General features: G+C 41.3%; 9 protein-coding genes across 9 annotated transcripts; all 9 read left to right on the plus strand.

The window, feature by feature from the left end:
• Positions 1-232: 232 nt before the first annotated feature.
• On the plus strand, positions 233-7507 carry LSM04_002394 (uncharacterized protein; the record flags this gene model as incomplete). Its single annotated transcript, XM_067335655.1, has 1 exon — positions 233-7507. One exon carries the CDS (start codon positions 233-235, stop codon positions 7505-7507), a length of 7275 nt encoding a protein of 2424 aa, XP_067195053.1.
• A 690-nt stretch (positions 7508-8197) lies between these two features.
• Positions 8198-9154, plus strand: LSM04_005038 (RNA recognition motif domain; the record flags this gene model as incomplete). Its single annotated transcript, XM_067335656.1, has 1 exon — positions 8198-9154. One exon carries the CDS (start codon positions 8198-8200, stop codon positions 9152-9154), a length of 957 nt encoding a protein of 318 aa, XP_067195202.1.
• A 982-nt stretch (positions 9155-10136) lies between these two features.
• Positions 10137-11180, plus strand: LSM04_004099 (Fructose-1-6-bisphosphatase class I; the record flags this gene model as incomplete). Its single annotated transcript, XM_067335657.1, has 1 exon — positions 10137-11180. One exon carries the CDS (start codon positions 10137-10139, stop codon positions 11178-11180), a length of 1044 nt encoding a protein of 347 aa, XP_067195154.1.
• Positions 11181-11898: 718 nt separating this feature from the next.
• On the plus strand, positions 11899-12387 carry LSM04_003146 (uncharacterized protein; the record flags this gene model as incomplete). The annotated part of the gene is made up of 1 exon (XM_067335658.1): positions 11899-12387. One exon carries the CDS (start codon positions 11899-11901, stop codon positions 12385-12387), a length of 489 nt encoding a protein of 162 aa, XP_067195097.1.
• Positions 12388-12773: 386 nt separating this feature from the next.
• Positions 12774-13757, plus strand: LSM04_004097 (uncharacterized protein; the record flags this gene model as incomplete). Its single annotated transcript, XM_067335659.1, has 1 exon — positions 12774-13757. One exon carries the CDS (start codon positions 12774-12776, stop codon positions 13755-13757), a length of 984 nt encoding a protein of 327 aa, XP_067195153.1.
• A 471-nt stretch (positions 13758-14228) lies between these two features.
• Positions 14229-15041, plus strand: LSM04_009489 (Copper chaperone SCO1/SenC; the record flags this gene model as incomplete). The annotated part of the gene is made up of 1 exon (XM_067335660.1): positions 14229-15041. The coding sequence occupies one exon, from the start codon at positions 14229-14231 to the stop codon at positions 15039-15041; it is 813 nt and encodes a 270-aa protein (XP_067195483.1).
• Positions 15042-15557: 516 nt separating this feature from the next.
• Positions 15558-16352, plus strand: LSM04_008007 (Small GTPase; the record flags this gene model as incomplete). Its single annotated transcript, XM_067335661.1, has 1 exon — positions 15558-16352. The coding sequence occupies one exon, from the start codon at positions 15558-15560 to the stop codon at positions 16350-16352; it is 795 nt and encodes a 264-aa protein (XP_067195389.1).
• A 326-nt stretch (positions 16353-16678) lies between these two features.
• On the plus strand, positions 16679-18283 carry LSM04_008362 (uncharacterized protein; the record flags this gene model as incomplete). Its single annotated transcript, XM_067335663.1, has 2 exons — positions 16679-18109; positions 18173-18283. The coding sequence occupies 2 exons, from the start codon at positions 16679-16681 to the stop codon at positions 18281-18283; spliced, it is 1542 nt and encodes a 513-aa protein (XP_067195410.1).
• A 1013-nt stretch (positions 18284-19296) lies between these two features.
• On the plus strand, positions 19297-21990 carry LSM04_006312 (Cation-transporting P-type ATPase; the record flags this gene model as incomplete). The annotated part of the gene is made up of 1 exon (XM_067335664.1): positions 19297-21990. One exon carries the CDS (start codon positions 19297-19299, stop codon positions 21988-21990), a length of 2694 nt encoding a protein of 897 aa, XP_067195283.1.
• Positions 21991-22450: the final 460 nt, after the last annotated feature.

A 22450-nucleotide genomic window follows, 5' to 3' on the forward strand; every position in this document is an offset into this window, starting at 1 on the left:
CCTTCTACATTTTTTTGTGTTTGTAAGTACATGTGATCTTTTGGATATAAACCGGAAGGAGATTGGAATGAGGAGAGGGAATCAAAAAGTTTCTCTCTTTTTTCATTATTTTCTTATTATGTATACTTATTTATATATTACCATATGTGTGTGTTGTTGCTTCATTTTTTTTTTTTTCGTTTGTAACAAAAACAAAAACAAAAATTCCTTTTTCTAGCTTTGTGTGTTATACATGAGCGTTATTAGTTTTGCACCGCTAACAAACCTCTGTTTTGGATCAGGGAAAAAACCTGGATGGTCTTCTGTGGTGACGTGCCGTCGACGCTCTGCGAAGTCAGGCAAGGAGCCTGAAGTTACTGCCGTATTTCTCGACGGTAAAAAAAGTGAGTTACGTGTATGGCGAGAAAAAAAGGGAATTACTGCATTACGAGATGCAGGAAAGTATTCTACACGTATTGTAAATACAACATGCGATGGAGTTTTTACTGCAGTTTTCTTCCATCATGATAAAGGCAGACGGTTGGGACTTGCTATTATGCAGCATGACCAAACAAATATTGCCCATTTGGTGTCTGATCCTCTTGACTGCAGTGAATCTCTTGACGCCGTACTTGCACCTTTAGTTTCAAACCAGGAGAAGGGCAAAGCAACGACTGCACTTTTAGTTCTGCATTCTTCGTTTCTTAAGCAAACCAATTCAGGTTTGGTAATGAGTGCTGTGTTATCCACACGCACTGGAGAGGTGTATGTGGTGATTGGGGCTCCTTTCTCAAATCTCTGGAAACGTTTTAGACTGGAAAAGAGTTTTGGCGTACCTTCATGTCTTTGCATTTATAATGAACGTGTGATATCTGTTATGAATTGCACTGTAGGCTTACCAGTAGACCATACAATTGCCGTGACAGCACCAACAGTAGAGTTGGCTTTATCGGTATTTGATCAAGCACGTCTAGATGGGAAACATCACAAGGATGAAAGTACAACACCATCTTCTATGGGAACTGCATTACGGTGTGTGTTAGTTCGTGAGTCTATCTTTTCACTTGATGATAAGGATGCGATAGTTCAACTATGTTATCAGAGTCAAAATTTTCGTTTTCTCGCAGAAGAAGGAGGAGTACAATCAGAACCATCATGTCATATTTTTCCTGATAACGAGCATCAACGCTACGCTATTGTGGTATCACTCCCTACTCACAGTTACATAGTACATATGAGACGATCATCGCTTAATATGGAGTTAATCTCCACCTGTACAAAGATTGCTTCCCAGAGTATTATTCCTCATAGTGTGACCTGGCTTCAATTCGAACATCCTGCAAGACCTGAAAGTGGTCTTCAACTGGTCCTAGTGCTTTCACAAGATTATCACATGTATGCCGCTGAGGTATTTGGAAATGTTATTTCTGTTCAGATAGGTGAAATGGATGATATTGTTTGTTTTATACCTCCACCGAAATATCGTGTTCAAGTGGAACCTGTACCTGAAGGTTCTAACGACTCCACACGTCTCACGCGACTTTCTAATGAGGAGCTGATTTGCACTAATGGATTATTGGGTGTGTTACTGTTGGTAACAGGGATCACAATAGATGATGGGGATTCACCACACCCACCACCAATTCTTCAATTGGATATGGATAAGGAGGGACCTGAAAGACGGATTATGACTCTTATACGTTGTTTACAATACATGGAAAAATTATCAAAATCAGGAGGAATAGATCTTCTTCACCTTATTATGCAACGTGTATTACCCGTCCTTCAGTGTACAGGGTCATCGCAGCGTGAAGTTTTTCTTACACAACGGATGTTTCAAATACTTTTGAAAATAGCCGCACCCAAGTCTGTTACCGAGTGGAAACTCATGTGGTGTTTGACAAAGTTTCTACAAAAAACACTCTCTAAACGAGGACGTGATAGTACCATGATATATACGGATGTGTTCTTTGTATACTTGGTGGGAAACTATGTTATTGCTAATGGAACAAGTGATGAACAAGAACAAGCAACAGAAGGACTTTTAAATGTTGTATCTGATGAATTAAAATCTACTTGGGAAGAATTTATGCAAAAACTTGATGATAAAGTTTCTTTTGTATTAGACAGCTTAGCAGAACGTGTTTCACCTGTTCTCCTTGCTGAAGAATGTGTTCGTCATTTAATTATTGTTTCAACTCTTTCCAACGGCACAAACGTGGTAAACGTTAAAGCCAATGCTTCCCATATTGTTCACACAATCGCTTATGTTCTCTTAGCTTCTTGTTTGGATATACCACTCTATGTCTGTGTAGCTGAAATCGGACGTTTAGAGTGCTGTGTAACTCCACCAACAGGTGGTACTACAGTCTTTGTACCACCACATTCCTTTAAGAATACTGCCACCTTTGAGTATGCACTTACACTTTCTACGGATCTTCTTTGTACGGCAGCACCCGATACATCATTAACACCATGTGCTTCAGCTCTTCTTTCAATGTTAGTGGCAAAACGGTATCATGTTGTATCTACTTTTCTACAAGTATTTGCACTTCATTTGGCAGAGTATTTCGCTTCACTAAATTCTTTATGTGATAATGTGCATCTTATTACGAGTTGCTCAGACGCCGTTTCCCTTACAGAGGCGACACTTTTTAAGAAATTTGTTGCAGAACCATCACCATCAGCTATCCTTTGTGTTCTTTGTAGTGGTTCAATTGTTAATGATTACTTTAATGTGCCACTTTGGCGACAAATTGGGAGTATTCTTAGTGAAGAACTGCGTGCACTTATTATTGTTTCAGTCCTTTATGCAATGACAGATCGCTTGATTTCCGCACAAAATAACTATTCAGCAAGTATTATCAAATTACTCCTGCAGGATAAACCAGAAGATCCGTTACGAGATGAATCAGTAAAAGTATGCAGAAATAGATTAAAACTTTTACTGAATAGACTTGAACAACTATGGGCATCTGTTGATGGGTGGTCACCATACAAAGTTACAAGTATCGCCAGTAGTGTACTCGCATCCTGTGCTGCTATGCAAAATGCAGAGGGAGAAAAACCTACGCTATCCAATGGATCAGCCGTTTCACGTTCATATGTTGTGTGTTTTCGTATGTTAAGTTTGATTGGATATTCATATCAAACTGAAGAATATATTCTGGATATGATAGAGAAAGCGGATGATGGGAAATCGATTGTATCTGCTGCCTTTGCATTACTTCAAGCCATTGAAAGACTTAACGGGACTGCATTGCCTGTTGAATCTCTCCAATGGCGTTGTGTAGATCTTGCAGCTGCATCAGTGGATATATGTTCTCATACTCCTGGTTTGAGTGGTTTCTTACTGGAAATGCTTCGCCTCTCAGAGGCTTCACAGACGAACATAACAGCACTAAAACAATACTATTTTAGTGTTGTGGATCGTCTTGGTGAAGTATTAAAAACTGATAGCGGTAGTGCCGAATATCATAATCTTCAAGAACAACTAGTAGAAGAGAAAAAGAAATATGCTTCTTCTTTTTCTGCTGCTGCTATCTCATCAAAGACGGCAAATAAGTTTTTTATATTGTCGAAAAAGGCTGGTGCAGAAGTACCTGAATGGCCCGGTGATCATAATCTTCCTGCCCGTCGGTATTTAATTAACACCGACTGGGTGGATACGATGTGGCCAATTGAGTTTATACCACAGTTGATTGAGGATTGTCTTGGCAAAGCCCAAGAACGTGTACTCCGTGGTAACACTAGTGATGCCTCTGAAGAAGTGGAAGAACTTTCACCACCTTTTTCTCACGCATTATTTCATCAACTCTGCACACTCTCTCCGCCTGTCCGCACACATGCTTTACTTGGACCAACAGAAGCGAATATCGCAGTAAGTAGAACACCTGTACAAATGTCAAAGGTAGCAGAGAAATCACAGAAGAATCTAATTACGGAGACTCGAATACCATCAGCACCAAGACAAAGAGGACCGTTACCTGTTCGAAAATCAATTTCTGGACCTTCACCTCATTTAAAAGTAAGTGATGAACTTTTAACAACTTCTTCATCCTTGTCGTTATCTTCATCATCATCATCAACGTCGTCTACTTCGATGATGATGTCCTCACCGCCTCTGCAAGAAGGTGATACTCGTGCTGAGGCCTGTTTGCCTATCCAATCTAACATCCCTCTTAAATCAAAGTCTCATTCTCGTATGAAATCTTCAGGGGTTCCTCAGACTGCTGCTTTTGGAGCCAATGCTGTCTCCTCTTTATACCCCCCTGAGAGTGTTGCATGGTGGGAAACAGGTGACACAACAGATGAGGTTGCGAGACGACAACGTATTCTTGAGGAGACATTAGGGAGTATTGATGTTGAAATAAGTAACAGCGCCACATCATATACAACAGCTACTAGTGAAAAATGGACACAACCGCTTGGTAGAGTTAGAGATGAATTTCGATACTCAAGTCATCATGCACATCATCGCTGCAAGAAACATGGTAGGTCGCATTACCGTTGCGCTAGACATAGAAATAATGGAACTCATACATATCATAGACATTCTCCTCTAAAGTCATACTACCATGATTTACGTGGTGATGAAGTGCGTCATCCATCACGCAAGGTTTTATCTGTATCACCCAAGAAGGAGGTAACAACAAGTGTTCGATTACTGCAATTTAACAGTAAACTTCAACCACCACCGCTTCCACCGGGGTTAATGAATGAGGGAACTAAGCCATCTGTGCAACCATACATAATACAGGAAACAGATGACATGATACCACCTCGACTGCTCTCACTTCAGACAAAGCCACATGTCTCACGTGTAACATTATTTGGCTTGGGAAATGTAGAAGGTGTTCAGAACGTGCGTGATGCCGGCGTTAACGCCCCTCCTCCTTTTCTTTCGAGTTCATCTGCACGTCCACAGGCCCTTGCCCCACCAGCGCTACCGTCAAGCTCTGTCTTTGTGGAACCGCCACCAATGTTGAGATTGAATCCCCCTGTAAGTGTGAATACTGCACAGCAGGCATCTGTGGTTCCAGTCAAGAGGGGAGGGAATTTGCAGCGTGAGGACCGTCGTGTTGTGGATAATGAGGAAATAAGGGATTCCGTGTTTTCCACGCATCAACCACAACCACAAGTGTATCAACCACAACCACAACCACAAGTGTATCAGCAACAACAGCCAAAACCACAACCTCAAGTATATCAACAACCACGAGCACAGCCATATCAACCACAACGAGAACAGCAACTTGGAGAAACTTATTTTCCAGGAACTATTGGACCGTCTGTGATACAAGGGACTGTTGGAATGGTACCATCTTTCTTGGCCTATCAAGGTCTTTCAAGTGTTCCACCCAGTAACAATGGTGTGAACGCTTACTCGCAGAAGGAAGAAAGACCGGTAGTGCCAGAAGCGACGAAACCACAAGTTTCAAATGTTCCCCCAGTGGCAGAATCTATCTTTTCATCATCAGATGGTGCGGCGCGTCCGGTGTCTGCATTAAAAGAACCTGTTCTATCCCCTTCAGAGAATGTTGCATTTCGTATGTACGTGGATGAGTTGAAGATGAAAGGAATTTCTAATCCTGTGATGTCGGTTCCCAGAACAGTTGAATCTTCTTCTTTACCTGCACCGGTGCTATCTGCTGCGCCTGTACAGGTGAGGGAAACAAATTCTGAGATTCAGCAACAAGGGGTACTCTTAGAAGCTATGAAGGAAATGTTTGCCCAGCATGAAGAATATCAGGCGAAACAGTTCCGTGGCGTTATTGAGGCAATTCGATTAAGTATGCAGAAAATTCCCACCATGGAGGAGGGTAGGGCGGCTGCAAACCTACAAGTGCAGGGATTGAGTGCTACGGAACAGGCAGAGTTGCTGCGTCATACTATTCATCAAAAGAATCGTCTCATGACGATGAATCAAGACTTGCTAGATCTGCAAGCACGAATTGAGAGTCATTCTTATGCTTCGTCGAAGAAACAAGATCCACACTCTGTTTTTTCACACCCTGTTTCAAAAACTGAAGAAGAACGCACTAAAGTTCCACCTCCTGTCTCTTTTACAGTTCCTGTGCCTCTCAAGACTTTACCCACTGCAGAAAAAAGTGATATAGCTGCAGTGTCTACTGGGGTTCAACTTAGTACAGGTGCGGCAAAAGGAGAGAATGTGAGTCCTATAGTATCAGCAGTACCACTACCACTACCAAAAACGACAACGACAACGACAGCAGCGCTACCGCTACCAACAACAACAGTAACAACAACACCACCACCACCACCACCGCCACCATCATCATCAACAGTAACAACAGAGCAGGTGGTGGATAGTAAGGTAACTCGTAATGATGGAACCACTTTGGTTCCAGATCTGCCTTCTACCATGAGCATTGATCGTACCTTATCTAGACTTTCTCAAATAAACGCTGAACTTTTAAGAGCCAACGCCACAACAGAAGACATGGAACGGGCTATTCAGGAATCACGAGGTATTTTGCAGAAGCACAACTCATTAGGTAGTATGTATTCAGGTGCGCTTGAAAGTTCTTTGATGATGAATGCAGCACGTAGACGTGCATCTGCTCTTGAACAGGAACTCAGTGCACTGAATGCTAGTTCTTTGAAACCCCAAATATATGATAATTCAAGAAGCATTATTGCTGAAACACGATGTGAGCAACCTGAGAGGGAGAAACCTCCATATCAACCCACATTTATTTCGTCAATTGTAGAAGATTACACTACAGAACCTGCTCAAGAAAGAATGCCAGTAAACACATCATCGCCTTCTAAATATCATTTCACAAATGAACACGTTGAATATAAAGATAATTCAGACCATCTTTCTAAATCATCATCTCCACCTCCAGTTTCATCACAGCTGTATTCTTCTCAGAACCGTGGTACTGCTGGTGTTCCTGTTGAGGGTCATGTGTTTGTCTCTCAGGTAGATGAGAGACTTGGAAAAGATTCCTCGTTAGTGGATGATACTTCAGGTACAGGATCAAGGAAAGCTCAGTTTTATACTTCCTCTAGGTGCTCTAATACGGGAAAACTCATAACTACACCTACCAATGCTTTAACAGCCAAGTTTGGTAATGAGAAAGAGACCTTGCTAAAGCCCTACACTAAGGTTTCACCCACACGACAACCGATGGACTTGGCTCAGTTGTACACATCAGCTCTTTCTTCAGGTGGAGAGCAACCAGTACGAAAGAGTTTGACTCCTGCAAAGAACCGACCGAGGGTTCACTCACCCCCGCAAAAGGTACCAGAAAAATTCTCCATGTACATGCCGGCTTCAGATTTGAAAAAGCCACGACGTGCTGGGAGTAAATCTGCGACCTCTGTGGTTGAACCACGCGAAGGTTCAGCGAAAAATAGGGTAACAATGTCCACAAAGATAACACCGGTTAAGCGTGGAAGTACAAAAGTCCCTTCTAGCAGTAGGGATAGCAAACGGCGGGAAACATTGGCGCTGCATACATCGAAGCGACTCGCTGACCTTCAGAGAGCCTTCTTATAGAGTGAACAGGACACATATGTAGCTTTTTTTTTCTGCATATGTGTGTGTCTCTGTACATATGCGTGTTTTTCTATTTGAGGGAATAAATAAATGAGAAAGTATTTTTCTTCTGTGTATGTTTTTTCTTCCCTTTTTTTTTTGAAGAAGGGACTGGGAAGAGAAGGGTATGTGGTCTGACACCGATTTTTTTTTCAAGTTTTTTTTTTTTGTATTCTTTCCTGTGTCTATGAAAGTATTATATTTTTTTTTCTCCTTATTCTGAATCTGAGTATTACTTATTTTCAATTGATCTACGGCACTTACACCCCTTTCTCTCTCTTCCCCCCTTTATTTTACTTATTCTCTACACTTTTTAGAGAAAAAGAAAAGTAACCACAGTTCAGACCTTGACGTTATCTGCAGTTGCGTCAAGTAAACATTTTCCACACCAAGACTCACTACGAAATTTGTAGTGAGCAAAGGAGAAGTCTTTGAGAGCGAGACAGGCAACGGGGAATATTATTACCAAACCAAAAAAAAAAACCCAAAGTCCCTCAAATAAGCACCCATTCCTACACATACATACATACATACATTACACACCCCACCGGTAGCCCTCTTTCTTTTGCTTTTTTATCTCTTTTTTTTTCTTTTTGATTTCTCATTCCTGAGATTCTCTGTACTTCAGCACAAGAGGAAAAAAAAACCGAAATGTACAGTCAACCCTTTCCGCAAAACAGCCTGTACGGCGCTCCTAACATGATGCCTTATCAAGGAATGATGCCCTCTCAGGTTTCTTCTCAGGGAACTCCAGGCATGATGTCAAACTACAACGCCAATCCTAACCGTGGGGGCTATGACGTGCCGCCGATTGGGCGACACGCGATACAGCGACAACCGGCGCGTCCTCGCAATAATGAGATAGGTGAGGTAAGTCGTGTTATTCATATGCGCAATATTACTCCCAACGTCACACAGTTGAGTATTCAGAGCCTTGTTCAGAACTTTGGAAACATAAAACACATCGTGATGCTTCGACAAATGAATCAGGCACTGGTAGAGATGGAGTCTACCAAAAGTGCACAGCAATTGGTAGACTTTTTCCGAGAAACAGGTTATGCCGAAATTGATGGTCGTCGTGTATACATTCGCTACAGCAATCATCAAGAGCTTACCGCTACTCAACATACGAGCAAAACTTTGTTGGTGTCTATGTTTAACACTCAATATGACGTGTCTGTCGCGGCGCAAATTACCCCAATGGTTGTTTACCAGATATTTGGAAGCTACGGCACGGTACAAAAAATTGTTGTCCTTCCCAAGAATGAATCCAGTCAGCGTAACCATAACCGTGTACAGGCCCTGGTACAATTCGATTCTAAGATGACGGCAGAAAACGTGAAGAACACCCTTCAAGGTCAACCTGTTGCCATTGGTGATACTATTACTTTTACCCTCGACATTCAATTCTCCCGCATGGATGACATCAAAACCAGCAACCCTGCCATATCGCTAGTGATTAACGAGGACGGCACACCACAAACACCACAGCCGCAACCGCAATCACCACCACAGCCGCCACAACAGTCACCGCATCCGCAACCATCGCAGATGCAGCAAATGCAGGGTGGAAGTATGTACCCCGTTATTTCTCAACAGTGGAGCTAAACTCTGATTGTAAGAAAGAGATAGAGAGAGATTGGGATTGGGATTGAGATTGAGATTGAGATTGAGAGAGAGAGAAAGAGAGAGAGAGAGAGAGAAAGAAGAAATTTAGGAGCTTGTTTGAAAGAAGTGAGAGCAATGCGGAACTCTGATGAAGGAGAAAAAGAATCCGACCAGAATAGATGAAGAGAAAGGTGGAGGGTTGTAAATCAAAAAAGAAAAGAAAAAGAAAAGAAACAAGAAGGATTACTATGAAAAGAAAAAAAAAATGCTGGAAAAACAAGAACAAGATACATACAACATTGTGAAAGAAAAGTCAAAGCAGACAGAGAGAAATATAGTCGGACCATTGAGAATGCTGCAGATTGGGCTAATGCTTAAGCCAATTATCACTAATGAGTAGAGTTATGGCAATGCCACCCTCCGAAATGAGAAAAAAAACAAAAAAAACACGCGGCGGGTGGTTGTAACACATAACAAGAACCTCTTTTGAAGAATGGTATACCCTAGTTCTTTTCCAAGGAAGTCGTTGGGACCACACTTTTTCTCTTTTTTTTCCTTGTCTCTTTGTGTTTTTCTAATTTCCTTTGCTGTTAGATGTAGACAGCTAAAATAAGTTAACGGGAAAAGAGAGAAGTAAATAAGAAAAAGAAAGCCAGTACGGTTGATCACATAGTGATGTCTCCTTCAAGTACTTCGTTGGATCTGCCTCCGATTTGATTTAAGAGTTTGCACGACCTGGAAACGTCGGTAATAGGACAGTGGTGATGGGATACTGTTTTTGCCGCAATTTGTTGTATTTACTTTCTTTTTTGGCTGTTCTTCTTCTATTTAATTTTGCCATGGCTCAGATTGTTTCTCTTTTTTTTTCTTCGTGGAGTCCAGAGTTGTACACCTTTGTTTTTTTTTTTGTTTTTCTCTTCTCCCTTTCATTTAATCCCTCTTTTTTTGTTTTTAAAGTATCTGCATAGGAAACCGACTACACATGGATCCACGTGCACGAATTCCGCCAACGCTGACGCAGTTTCTGATGCGGAGTCAACCCAGCAGTAGCCGGGGAGATTTTACTCTCCTTATGATAGCTATTCAAACTGCTGTAAAAGTTATTGAAAAGAATATTCGATCTGCGGGAATGCAGGGCCTATTTGGATACCTGCAGGAGAACAATGCCAACGCCACTGGAGACACACAAGCTAAGCTAGATGTGGTGGCAAATAACGCATTTAAGGCATATCTAATGGCATCCACGTGTGTTTCATTCCTGGGAAGTGAGGAAGAGGAGTCCCTCGTTCTCGTAGATGGGGATCGTCAGGGAGATTATATTATTTTCTTTGATCCACTTGACGGTAGTAGTAATATCGACGCAAATGTTTCGGTTGGTTCTATTTGGGGAATCTGGCGACTTCCCCCGGGAAAACGAGTTTCATCTATGGAGGAGGCGAATGAAGTGTTGAAGGAATTATGGGGTGAACGTCTTGTCTCTGCTGGTTACGCCATGTATGGCAGTGCTACAAATCTCGTACTTACCACAGGTCATGGTGTGGATGGATTCACGCTAGACCCCACTATTGGTGAGTTTATTCACACTCATCCTCATATCACACTTCCTCCTTCTCGGGCAATATACAGTGTAAATGAGGGGAATTACCGTCTTTGGGAACAGTGGTTTCAGGAATACGTTCAAGATGTGCGTAATAAAACCAAGAAAATATACAGTGGACGTTATATTGGTTCGATGGTAGCAGATGTTCACCGAACACTACTATACGGTGGTATATTCTGCTATCCAAATGACACCAAAAGACCAGAGGGAAAACTACGGTTGTTGTATGAAGCTGCTCCAATGGCACTGCTTATGGAACAAGCCGGTGGGAAGGCCGTGACAGGTAGGGGTCGCGTGCTTGATGTTGTACCAGCAAAGCTTCACCAACGCGTTCCGGTTTACATGGGTAGCCGACACGAAGTGGACCTCTGCGTTTCATATAAAAAAATGGATAAACAACAGCAAAAAAAATGTAGCAAGCTGTAATTTTTTTTTTTTTTGATCTTGTTGGGAGTCTTACTTGAGAATCAGGGAAGAAAAGGTAAAGGTAGAAATACGAAAAGGAAATACAACAACAATGAAAACAGAATGATATTAAAGAACAGAAGCATCTTACTCCCATTAGTAGTGAAAATGTATTCGGAATCATGTTCCTGTTTCGCCTTCTTTTTTCAGAGCTTTGTTAGTATTATGATATAGCCATAATTTTTAATTATCTCCTTTTTTTAGAGACTTTTTTCCTTCATTTTTAGGCCAATTTTGTTTTCCTCTTTGTTACATTTTTTTTTCTTTCAATCTGCTTTCTTACCCCGTTTCGAAACGAGGGGTGAAAACAGAACTTTGCGGGGTAACAAACAAGGAGATGTTCGCTTTTTTTCTTGCAACTGTTGTAGGGCTCTAAGTGTTGATTAAATAGTCCAGGAAAGAAAAAAAAAGGAATGGACAGGTAAGGGTGAGAAGAAGAAAAAAACTTACTCTGAAATACATATATGCCATTACTGTTAACAACAATAAATTTCTTTTCTATTGTTTTTCTCCATTAGTGTAAATATTGAACTGTCTATTTATATGTTTGTGTCTCTTTTTTGTTTCACCTTTCTGTTTTTTTTTTCCTTTTAACCTTTGATTTAGGTTTCTTTCTTTTTTGTTTTCTGTTTCTTATTCTTTTTTTATTTGTATCGTGAATTTTAGTCTCATAAAGCAAATGTCAAGAATAGCGGCATTTGGACGGAGACGTTTTGTGGGTCCTTTTACACGAATTAAGGCGTGGTGGTTGGGCATTGAAGATGCTGAATTATTAGAACGCTACGGAGAACGTGGGGTTTTTCGTTCAATGTGGCTTGAATGGCGTGGTGTTATTATTGTAATATCATCTGGAGCTATCATATTTATTAACCACAGTCAGGCAAACCGCGCCAATGAAATTTTAGAAAATATCGAACTAAACCGACAGCGTCATTACAAACGTGATTTTGCTCCAGAGTATGTAGTAAACGCACCGGCTGCCGTGTATGATGGAGCAAAAGGATACGCATACCGTGATGAGACATCGGGATTAATGGTAAATGCCGATAATCGATTGGTGACAGACTTATCACGGGATGAGCAGCGGCGACGATTGGAGTCAGCGAAGATAACACCTGAAATGGTTGAGGCAGCGAGGAGAATGCGGAACAGTCCTCGTTACCAATAAGAATAAGGAATGCAAAAAAAAAAAAGAGATAGATAGAGAATTGGTGAGCTAGTAGTGATAAAGGGAAAAGTTGGGTGGGGAGTTACTTGGTTTTCTTTATTTTTAATTTGTATTTTTATTGTTTCGCATTGCGTTTTCTAACGGTACACTCAGTTTTTCTGCACTCCTGTAGTAAATGTACAGATATAGATTATTATGTGTTTTTTTTTACCCTTTGACAAACTAGTGGAAATAATCTAATAAACAATATGCAATTCCTCTTGTTGCTCTTTTTTTGTTATACCTTCTCTTTCATTATGTCTCTTGATAGTATTAAATAAAGAAAAAAGGAATTATTCATAGTAACAACACAAATACCCCTTTTATCCCTATTCCACTCTGTGTGAATGCACATCAAAGAGGCTCCTGGTGGTCCCACTCTGGGCTCAGTACCGGAGGTACGACATTCCGATGACGCAAACAACATTTCACTCACACAAGCACAAACCCTGAAGCGCAATTCACAGACACGTTCGGATAAACCACTCTCTCAACCACAGAGAGTTTGTCCTGAACAGCATATGAGTAGGTTAACACATGGGAGTTCACAATCAGTTGCACCTGTAGAAGCTCGGCGTCGTGGTGAGGAGGTGCGAGGCAAAGCGCGCCTTCGTATTGCCAGTAAAAAGCAGGTTGTAAAGAGTACTGCTGGAAATGAGGGTATTCTCTCTGAAGGAGTCAATATTGGTGATTTGGTCCTCTCCCCGAGAGGAAAAGAGGCTACAGAAATGAGTAATACCGGTGTAACACATCATGAAAAAAATGATGAAACGAGAAACATTAGAACAGGTAAAGAAAAATATGAAAATACACCTTTATTTATTGATTCTGGAAGTTCTAAAAGGGGATATTCTACAGAAAAGAGTGACGATGAAAGAGTACCACCGCGTTACCAATTGCCCTCAGTAGAGGAAAGACTTCAGGTGATAAAAGAAGAGCGGGAACGCCGATTGGATAAGATGCAAGAAAAGCTCGTTTCCGAAAATGCGAAAACTGTAGCACCACGACCCAAAGTGCTTACTCGTGTTAAGTATGGTGTTTTTAAAGCCATTCCAGGTCGTCGGGCTCCCAATTCTAGTAGCAGCTCATCGATTCTTGCAATTGGGGATGGTTCTTTATCAGAACCCCAATTATGTGGTGTACGTGTAGAAGACGGGAGGTCTACCACGTTTTCTGGTGCATCATCATCGTTCTCTGGGACTCCTATGAAAATGGGATCATCACAACAACCACAAATGCAGACGGAGGAAAAAATTAAGAATGTGGAAATGGATGATCTTATGGATAGAAAGAGTGAAGAATCCCCTCTCATGATTGAGAAGGATGATTAAGAGTTTTGGCTGAATGAACCAATAACTCTTGGAATCCGTAGACAGGTGAGTAGATAAATATACTTTTCGATGCTATTTTTTTTTTGTTATTTTTACTCAATTTAACGATTCGAATTTGTGTTAATCGTGAAGGGAAATTAACAAAGAAAAAAAGAGCGAAGAAAATAGAAATCATTCCTGCTACCTTTTTCGGACCTGTGTTGGTGATCCCATTGCCATTAGCAATGATCACAGCTGCTTTTCATTATTATTATTATTATTATTATTATTATTATTATTATTATTATTATTATTATTATTATTATTATCATTGCTATTATTATTATTATTATTATTAATGGAGGTGGGAATTGGTAGTGTGATTATCCAATTCATAGTTTCCTCATTCTTTTCCTTTTCTATTCCCCCTTATTTCTGTTGTACTGGAAGAGGGGTGTAGTTCTCCTGCATTTTTAGTCTATCATCCGACGTATGCGACGGGTACTACGGCTTGTGCCGGACTACTCTGCACGTCCGCTGGCGACCGTCCCACGCGCTGCCTCTGCGCTGCGGTTGTTTCGCTCGCAGGCCGCCGTCGCCAGCGATGCGGAGGCCGCGGAACTCGAGAAGGACAAGGCGGCGCTGCGCAAATACGCGATGATCGGCGCCTTCGCGGCGGTCTGCGCGGGGACTTTGTGGTACGGCGCGGGGCGGGCGAAGCGACGGTACTTCGGCGCAGACGGCAGTGCGCGGGTGAATGTCGAGACACGCGGACGTCCGGCACTCGGCGGGCCGTTTGTGCTCGTCAAGACGGACGGGGAGCCCGTCACGCAGGCGGAGTTCCTCGGCGCGTGGACCTTCTTCTACTTTGGCTTCACGCACTGCCCGGAGATATGCCCGGTGGAACTCAACCGCATGTCAAAAGTCGTAGACGCCGTGCGGGCGAAGCGGCCGGGGGATGTCATTCGGCCGCTCTTCGTCTCATGCGACCCGCGCCGGGACTCACTGGAGGCCATCGATGAATACCTCAGCGCTTTTCATCCAGACTTTGTCGGACTCGTCGGGACACCAAAGCAGGTCCACGACGCATGCAAGTCGTATCGCATTTACTACTCACTCCCAAGCGATGAGGCAGTGGAGGAAAACGACTATCTGATAGACCACAGCATCGCAATCTTTCTTTTTGATCCAAAAGGACGCTTTGTTGACTTTTTTGGAAATCGCTATGATGAGGAAGAGATCACGCAACGTGTGTTGCATTACATGGAGCAACTTGAGCGTGATCCAGAGTGGACAAATTGGTAGACCTATTTGCTCTGATTATTATTATTATTATTATTATTATTATTATTATTATTATTATTATTATTATTATTATTCTGTTTATGGTTACCATTTATTATCATGAACATTATCATAATAATATTTTCTTTCTCAGAGTAGAGAAGAAGAGGAAGAGGGGAGGGGGTCCTCGAATACATCAAAATTACAATTGGACACAAAATCTTCTTTCATACGCTTTTAGTTTTAAAGAGACATTCTCACTTGTTTGTTAGCTTTTTTTATTGCGTTTTTCATCACATGTTTTTCTTTTCATTTTTATGTTTCTTTTTCTTTTTTTTTCTTTTTTTTGTCATTAATTTTTCGTTCTCGGCTTTCATGGTGTTCTATCACCATCGTAAGACCTGTACCAAATGGCTTCACTTTGTTTTGCAACTTGCCCGTGTGTTTGTGTGTGTGTGAGCTAGTAGGGTTACGTGTCTGTGATTTCTTTAGTTTTTTCTTTTCTTTTGACGGAAAAGAAAAAGAAAAAAAAAAACGATGGAGGAATTGCGTTGTAAAGTAATTCTACTTGGTGATGGCAATGTTGGCAAGACTTGTCTCCTTCATAGCTACGCGAATGGGTTGGAGTATCTAGCAAGACGAGAGAATTATAATCCAACCCTATTGGAGAACTATGAACTCTTGCTCCCTATTAATGACTCCAACAAGGAAACTACAGGACCTAAAACTGTTCGACTTAGTTCATGGGATACTGCAGGACAGGAAGAGTTTGATGAACTCCGTCGAATGTGTTACATTACCAGTGCTTCACGATCTAGAGAAGAAAACATTGGACATTCCGGAGTAGTTTCATCATGTGAGGTGTCAGTGTTTATTCTCTGCTTTGCATGGGATGATCCTCAGAGTCTCACAAGTGTGCAAATGCGTTGGTATCGTGAAATTAGACGTGTGGAGCATGAAATGGCATATTCTAATAATAACAATCGAGGAAGACGACCATTTAATGTGTTGCTCTGTGGGACGAAGTTTGATTTGCGGGTTGAAGCAGATAATCGAGGGATTACACAAGGAATGGTAACACGAGAAGAGGCGTATACTGTACAACAAAGTATAAAGGCCGATGCCTTGGTGTGGTGCAGTTCCAAGACCGGCCTCGGTGTTAGGGACGTATTTCACACAGCTGTTTTACTCTGGCTACAAGACCAACCGCTGTACATGAGTTCCCAGTTAGGGGTTTGCGCTCAAAATGATTCATCAACGTGTGAAGACGATGACACAGTTGAGACGCACGGTGTTGGAGTAACTGCAGGACGCAGCTGTCAATTGCTTTGATAACCTTTTTTTTGTTTCTTTAAAAGAAAAAAAAAAAGATGTGTTGTTACACCGGTAACCATTACCTTTTCTGTTACTTTGATAAACGGTGTGATACTCTATCTTTTACACTCCATTCACACATTCTTTTATTTTCTTTTTTACAATATTAGAACGACATAAAAAGCGAAAAAATAAGTGTTTTTGTACGCATAGTGCTCTTATCTCACCTTTTTTCTCTCTATTGTTTAAACTTTCTTTTTCTTCTTTTCTATTTTTTTAAAAAATTCTTTCCCTGTCCTTTATTCCTCGGTCTTGAAAGGGGAAGACAGGGACCCACGCAATAAATGACAACGCGCTCGGTCGCCCGCAGTGATGAGAACACGGACCCGCGCCACTTTGGCACCTCCACTGATGACACCGCCATCTACTTGGAGGACACAATGGATGAACCCACAGCCCGCTGCATAAGTTCCTCTCCATCCGTAGTGGCAATTCTCTCACCGCAGAAATTACCCCCGAGCAGCGGTCACACTGTTGATATCACAGACTATGATAACTGTGGTAGTGGGGGTGTCTCTAGCGGTAAGGTTAGTCGTGGTTATCCGCTGTCGGATTTGACAAACACAGGCGTTCCCAACTTGAATTTCTCCAAGTCACCTACCCCACGACGTTCGGTTTCTTCGTCATTACTCCACAAACGCAGTTGCTCAGGAACACCAGGTTCCTCACAGAAACGGCATCATCATCATCATAAGCATCAGCACGGTTTTAACCAACATTCCAGCGGATCCTCAGGACACTGTGTAGAGTCCGACCATCATGAGGAACGGACCGTGCCATTGGTTGAATATGAAAGACTTCAGCGAGAACGAAATCGATATGAGAAAATGTATGAACATCAGAAAGTTCTTTATGAAGAAATGTCTGAGAGGCAGAGGGATACATATAAGGAATTACAGGAGAAAATTATTGAGGTTGTAGCCCTTTCTACGCGTAATGAAGAGAACAAGAGATTTATTAGACAATTAAAACGAGAAATGGCAGACAGTCGAACACGTGTGATGTATATTCAAAATCGTGCTATGGAGGAAACAAAAATGGAAAAGAGTGCTAGAGAGCGTTATCAGACGCAACTGTCTGAACAACGAGAAAATTATGAGTCTTGTATTGAGAAACATGAGTCCAAAATAGCTGGACTTGAAAACCTATTAAAAGATATTACTTCCATGAAAGGTGAGTGTGATCGAGTACAGGTATCACAGCTTGATGCCCTTTTAAAAGCTTCATACGCTAAAAATACTGCCCTCTTTGGCGATTTGCTTCGTCAGAGTCGTCAAATAGATATTCTCTTTGAAAGCAAAGCTGGACTTGAAAAGCAGTTGGAGCATTTAAGACGTGAGAAGCGCGACATGGAAGCTTCTTGGGCTGAAGAACGACGTCGCATGATGGAGGAGACCGAGCGATACAGTGTACAGGTAACTGAGCAGCAGCGCTCCATCTTAGAGCTGCGTCAAATGTTAATCCGCAGTCTTGAATCGGCAACACTCAGCCAGAAGGAGGAGGATAACAGTAGTGAAGATGAAGAAGATGATGATAAAACAGACAGCAGTAGTGGTAGCAGCAGCTACTCCTCGGAGAGCAGCTCACAGGAGGATAGAGGAATTAATAGAACTGATGAAATTACACCTGCACCTGCTCCTATTGATATTACTACTACTACTACTACTACTACTGAACCAGTCGTTGTTGTCTCTGCGAAAAATGGTCTACCCACAGTAGGAAAGGGAACAACAGCTGCAGTGTCTGCTGGAGTGGTAGAGGGAAAGGACAAATTGCAGCCACCACTTCCGCATACAGAACGGCCAATAGAACGCCGTATGTCGGAAATAGCGACATTATCCTCCCAAATCCAGGCGAAGCTAAAGACTCTTCCACCAGGGCGGATATAAAAGAAAAAAAATGTTTTATTTATTTATTTATTTTAACGAATTAGGAGGGGAAAAAAAAGAAAAAAGAGAGGCAAATTATAAATGGAAAATAAAACGAACACGAGGGAAAAAAGGTTGAATGCGAGTGTCCGTTAAGAATTGCCTTTTTTCTTCTTTATGCCCTGGACACCCTTTTACTATTATTATTATTATTATTATTATTATTATTATTATTATTATTATTATTATTATTATTATTATTATTATTATTATTATTATTATTATTATTATTATTATTGTTATTATTTTGTTTATTCACCTAGATGCTTAGATTACTAGAGAAAAAAGAAGGAATGGTTGAATGAAGAATTTATGTATGTCTTTTTCTCTAGTCGTTTGACCATTTCTTATTTTATTTTTCTGTGTCCAAAAAAGCCAGAGGTGTTACATGTGTCTGTTGTTGTATTAACACGTGTGATGTGACCGAATTCGCACCTGCATCTTTATAGAGGTTTTTTTTTTCTTCACCCTGTGTGTTTTATTCGTGTATTCTTTGGGAGATGTATAATAAACATTGGGTAGTACTCTCTACTGCTCCTTGTTTTTTTTTTTGTAGGTGATTCTTATGTATGTGTTTGTTTCTTTGTCCGTATGTCTGCGTAGGTTTAGATGATGGGGATAATAACTTCTTTCTTCCTTCGGCATCAGCGCTAAAGTTCTCACTAATTCAAATGCTTGGTAAGACAGTTGTAATAGCTTGTTAGACATATATATATATAGATGTCAAGATACTCAGTCACAGCCTCATGTATGGTCGTTTATGCTTATTTTCTTTTTTATTTTTTTTTATTTCTCTCTCTTTTAACCGATACTTTATGTATGTGCGTGCTTGCGTGAATTTAATACTCATTGATAACGGAATACCAAAGGTGTAAAAGAGGTTAACATACAGGGAGACATAATATATAAAAAAGAGACTCCCCAAAAAAGAAAGAAAAACCACGACGAAAAAAAAAGGAAAGAAAACTTGAATTATGTCAGGGGAACATGTGAAGTCACTCCAGTTAGACGATGACGATGTGCCATTACTTCTCCCATCAAAGGGACTAACGTCAGAGAAGGCAGAAGCACTCCTTCAGCAGTATGGTCGCAACGAACTACCACACAAGAAAACCCCTGGTTGGCTTATCTTTCTGCGCTGTTTGTGGGGTCCTATGCCGATTGCCATTTGGATTGCTGTTGTGATTGAGTTTGCCCTACAGAACTTCCCCGATGGCGGCATTCTTCTCTTCATTCAGTTCGCCAACGCCACCATTGGCTGGTATGAGACTACAAAGGCCGGTGATGCCGTGGAGGCGCTGCAGAACTCACTAAAACCCCTCGCCACAGTAATGCGGGATGGAATGTGGCAGAACATTGACGCGGCGTTAGTCGTGCCTGGGGATCTCGTCAAACTCGCCGCCGGCTCTGCCGTGCCCGCCGACTGCACAATTAACGAAGGAACCATCGAAGTTGATGAGGCCGCCCTCACTGGCGAATCCCTTCCAGTCGCGATGGGAACAGAACAGATGCCAAAAATGGGATCTACTGTGGTGCGGGGCGAAGTTGATGGTACTGTACAGTTTACAGGACAGAAAACCTTCTTTGGTAAAACAGCATTGTTATTGCAATCGGTAGAGGCAGACCTTGGAAGTATTCACTATGTGCTGATGCGTGTAATGTTTTCTTTGACCTTGCTTTCTATGACACTCTGTATTATTTGCTTTGGATATCTTATGGGTCACTATAAATTGGGATTTCGTGACTCACTAGAGTTTACCGTCGTCCTACTTGTTGTTTCAATTCCTATTGCTATCGAAATCGTTGTTACAACAACACTCGCATTGGGATCCAAAGAGTTATCGAAGAAAAAAGTTATTGTTACACGATTGTCCGCTATTGAAATGATGGCAGCTGTAAATATTCTTTGCTCTGATAAAACAGGAACATTAACATTAAATAAGATGGAAATACAAAGTGAGTGTCACGTTTTCAGCAAAGATTATAATAGGGAAACTGTACTTGTATTGGCAGCTCTTGCCGCTAAATGGCGGGAACCACCACGTGATGCACTTGATACAATGGTATTAGGTGCTGCTGACTTGGATGAGTGTGACAAGTATGCACAGCTGGAATTTGTTCCATTTGATCCTCGAATTAAACGTACAGAAGCAACCCTTCGAGGTCCTGATGGTGATGTATTTAAAGTCACAAAAGGTGCACCAAATGTTGTACTACAATTAGTACACAACCGAGATGCTATTCGGGCGCAAGTGGAAGGAATTATTGAAGATTTGGGCCGTCGTGGGATTCGGTGTCTCACTGTTGCACGAACTAAAGAAAATGAAGAATGGCATATGGCAGGTATTTTAACATTCCTTGATCCACCACGTCCTGATACAAGGGAGACAATTCGTCGCAGCAAGCAATATGGAGTTGATGTGAAGATGATAACAGGAGATCATCAATTAATTGCAAAAGAAATGGCTCGTATGCTTGATATGGATACAAATATACACACCTCTGAAGGTTTACCGAGGTTTCCGGCAAGTGGGGACCCAAAGGATATTCCAACCACTTTGGGGGATACTCATGGTGATATGATATTAGCATGTGGTGGTTTTGCTCAAGTATACCCAGAACACAAATATCTTATTGTGGAAGCACTACGACAGCGAGGATATACGGTTGCTATGACTGGAGATGGTGTGAATGACGCACCTGCTTTAAAACGCTCTGATGTGGGTGTTGCTGTTGATGGTTCTACTGATGCAGCACGTGCCGCAGCAGATATGGTATTAACAGGGCCTGGTCTTAGTGTGGTTGTAGATGCTATGCTTATTGCTCGTGGAGTTTTTCAGCGTATGGTATCCTTTTTAACGTACCGAATTTCTGCTACTTTACAACTTGTGTTATTTTTCTTCATTGGTGTTTTCGCTCTTCCATGCGAAAAATATAACATTGATGATCCACATTTCCGTTTCTTTCGTATACCAGTCCTCATGTTTATGCTTATTACATTGCTTAATGATGGAACATTAATGACAATTGGTTATGATAATGTTGTACCTAGACAGCGTCCCCAACGTTGGAATCTTCCTGTCATGTTCGTCATTTCTTTTGTTCTTGCTGCAGTGGCATGTGTCTCATCTCTGTTACTCCTATGGATGGCGCTTGACTCACACAATCCAAACTCATGGTTTAACGATCTTGGTATTCCACCCGTTTCAAAAGGACAGATTGTAACAATGTTGTATCTAAAGGTCTCCGTTTCAGACTTTCTGACACTGTTTTCATCCCGTACAGGCTCTGAATGGTTTTGGTCCTTTAAACCAAGTCTCATTTTGGTGATTGGCGCAATCCTTTCACTGATCGTATCTACCTGCGTTGCCGCTTTCTGGCCAGATAACAAAATGGATAACATCACGGTTTTTGGTCTTATGCACGGTGATACCTTGTCACATCGATTATTACCTTTATGGGTTTGGATCTGGTGCATTGGATGGTGGTTTGTGCAAGATATCTGTAAGGTAATTGCATACAAGGTATTGGAAAGATTCGATATATTTAATTACCGTACAATTGCGGAGGGGAGGTGGACCCCGTCGCAGAAGACGAGGTTCCGCCGTCGCTCTCGTGGAATGAGTTTGGGAGCAACCGATAATGTCGAGCAACCTCTATTGTCTTAAATGTGACACAGAAAAGAAAAAGAAAGAAAAAAGTGTATCGAGAAAAGGGGGAAAAAAAGTGAAGTGATCTTTCCACCCTCAGTATAAAAGAAAACAGCGAGTTTGTTTTTATAAGTGAATATGATTCTTTGTGTTGCGATCTGACCACGTTTTCCTTTATATATATGTATATATATATATATATATATATATATATATATATATATATATATATATATATATATACATATACGTGTGTCTGTATGGTTTCTCTGTGTGTGTGTATGTCTGTAAGGGGGAAAAATCAAAGAAACGGGAGAGTACAAACAACTTTGACAGTAAAATGACAAAAAAAAAAATGGTGGGTGGGGGCGTAATAATAAAAAAAAAATAGGTAAAGTGATGGGGATTGTGTGTATGTACGCCTTTTGTATCGGCGTGATATCGTATTGGAAATGCTTCACACGGCCGAGTGAAAAAA

Source organism: Trypanosoma melophagium, assembly GCF_022059095.1.
Source record: "Trypanosoma melophagium isolate St. Kilda chromosome Unknown ctg1segment0, whole genome shotgun sequence".
Taxonomy (NCBI): domain Eukaryota; phylum Euglenozoa; class Kinetoplastea; order Trypanosomatida; family Trypanosomatidae; genus Trypanosoma; species Trypanosoma melophagium.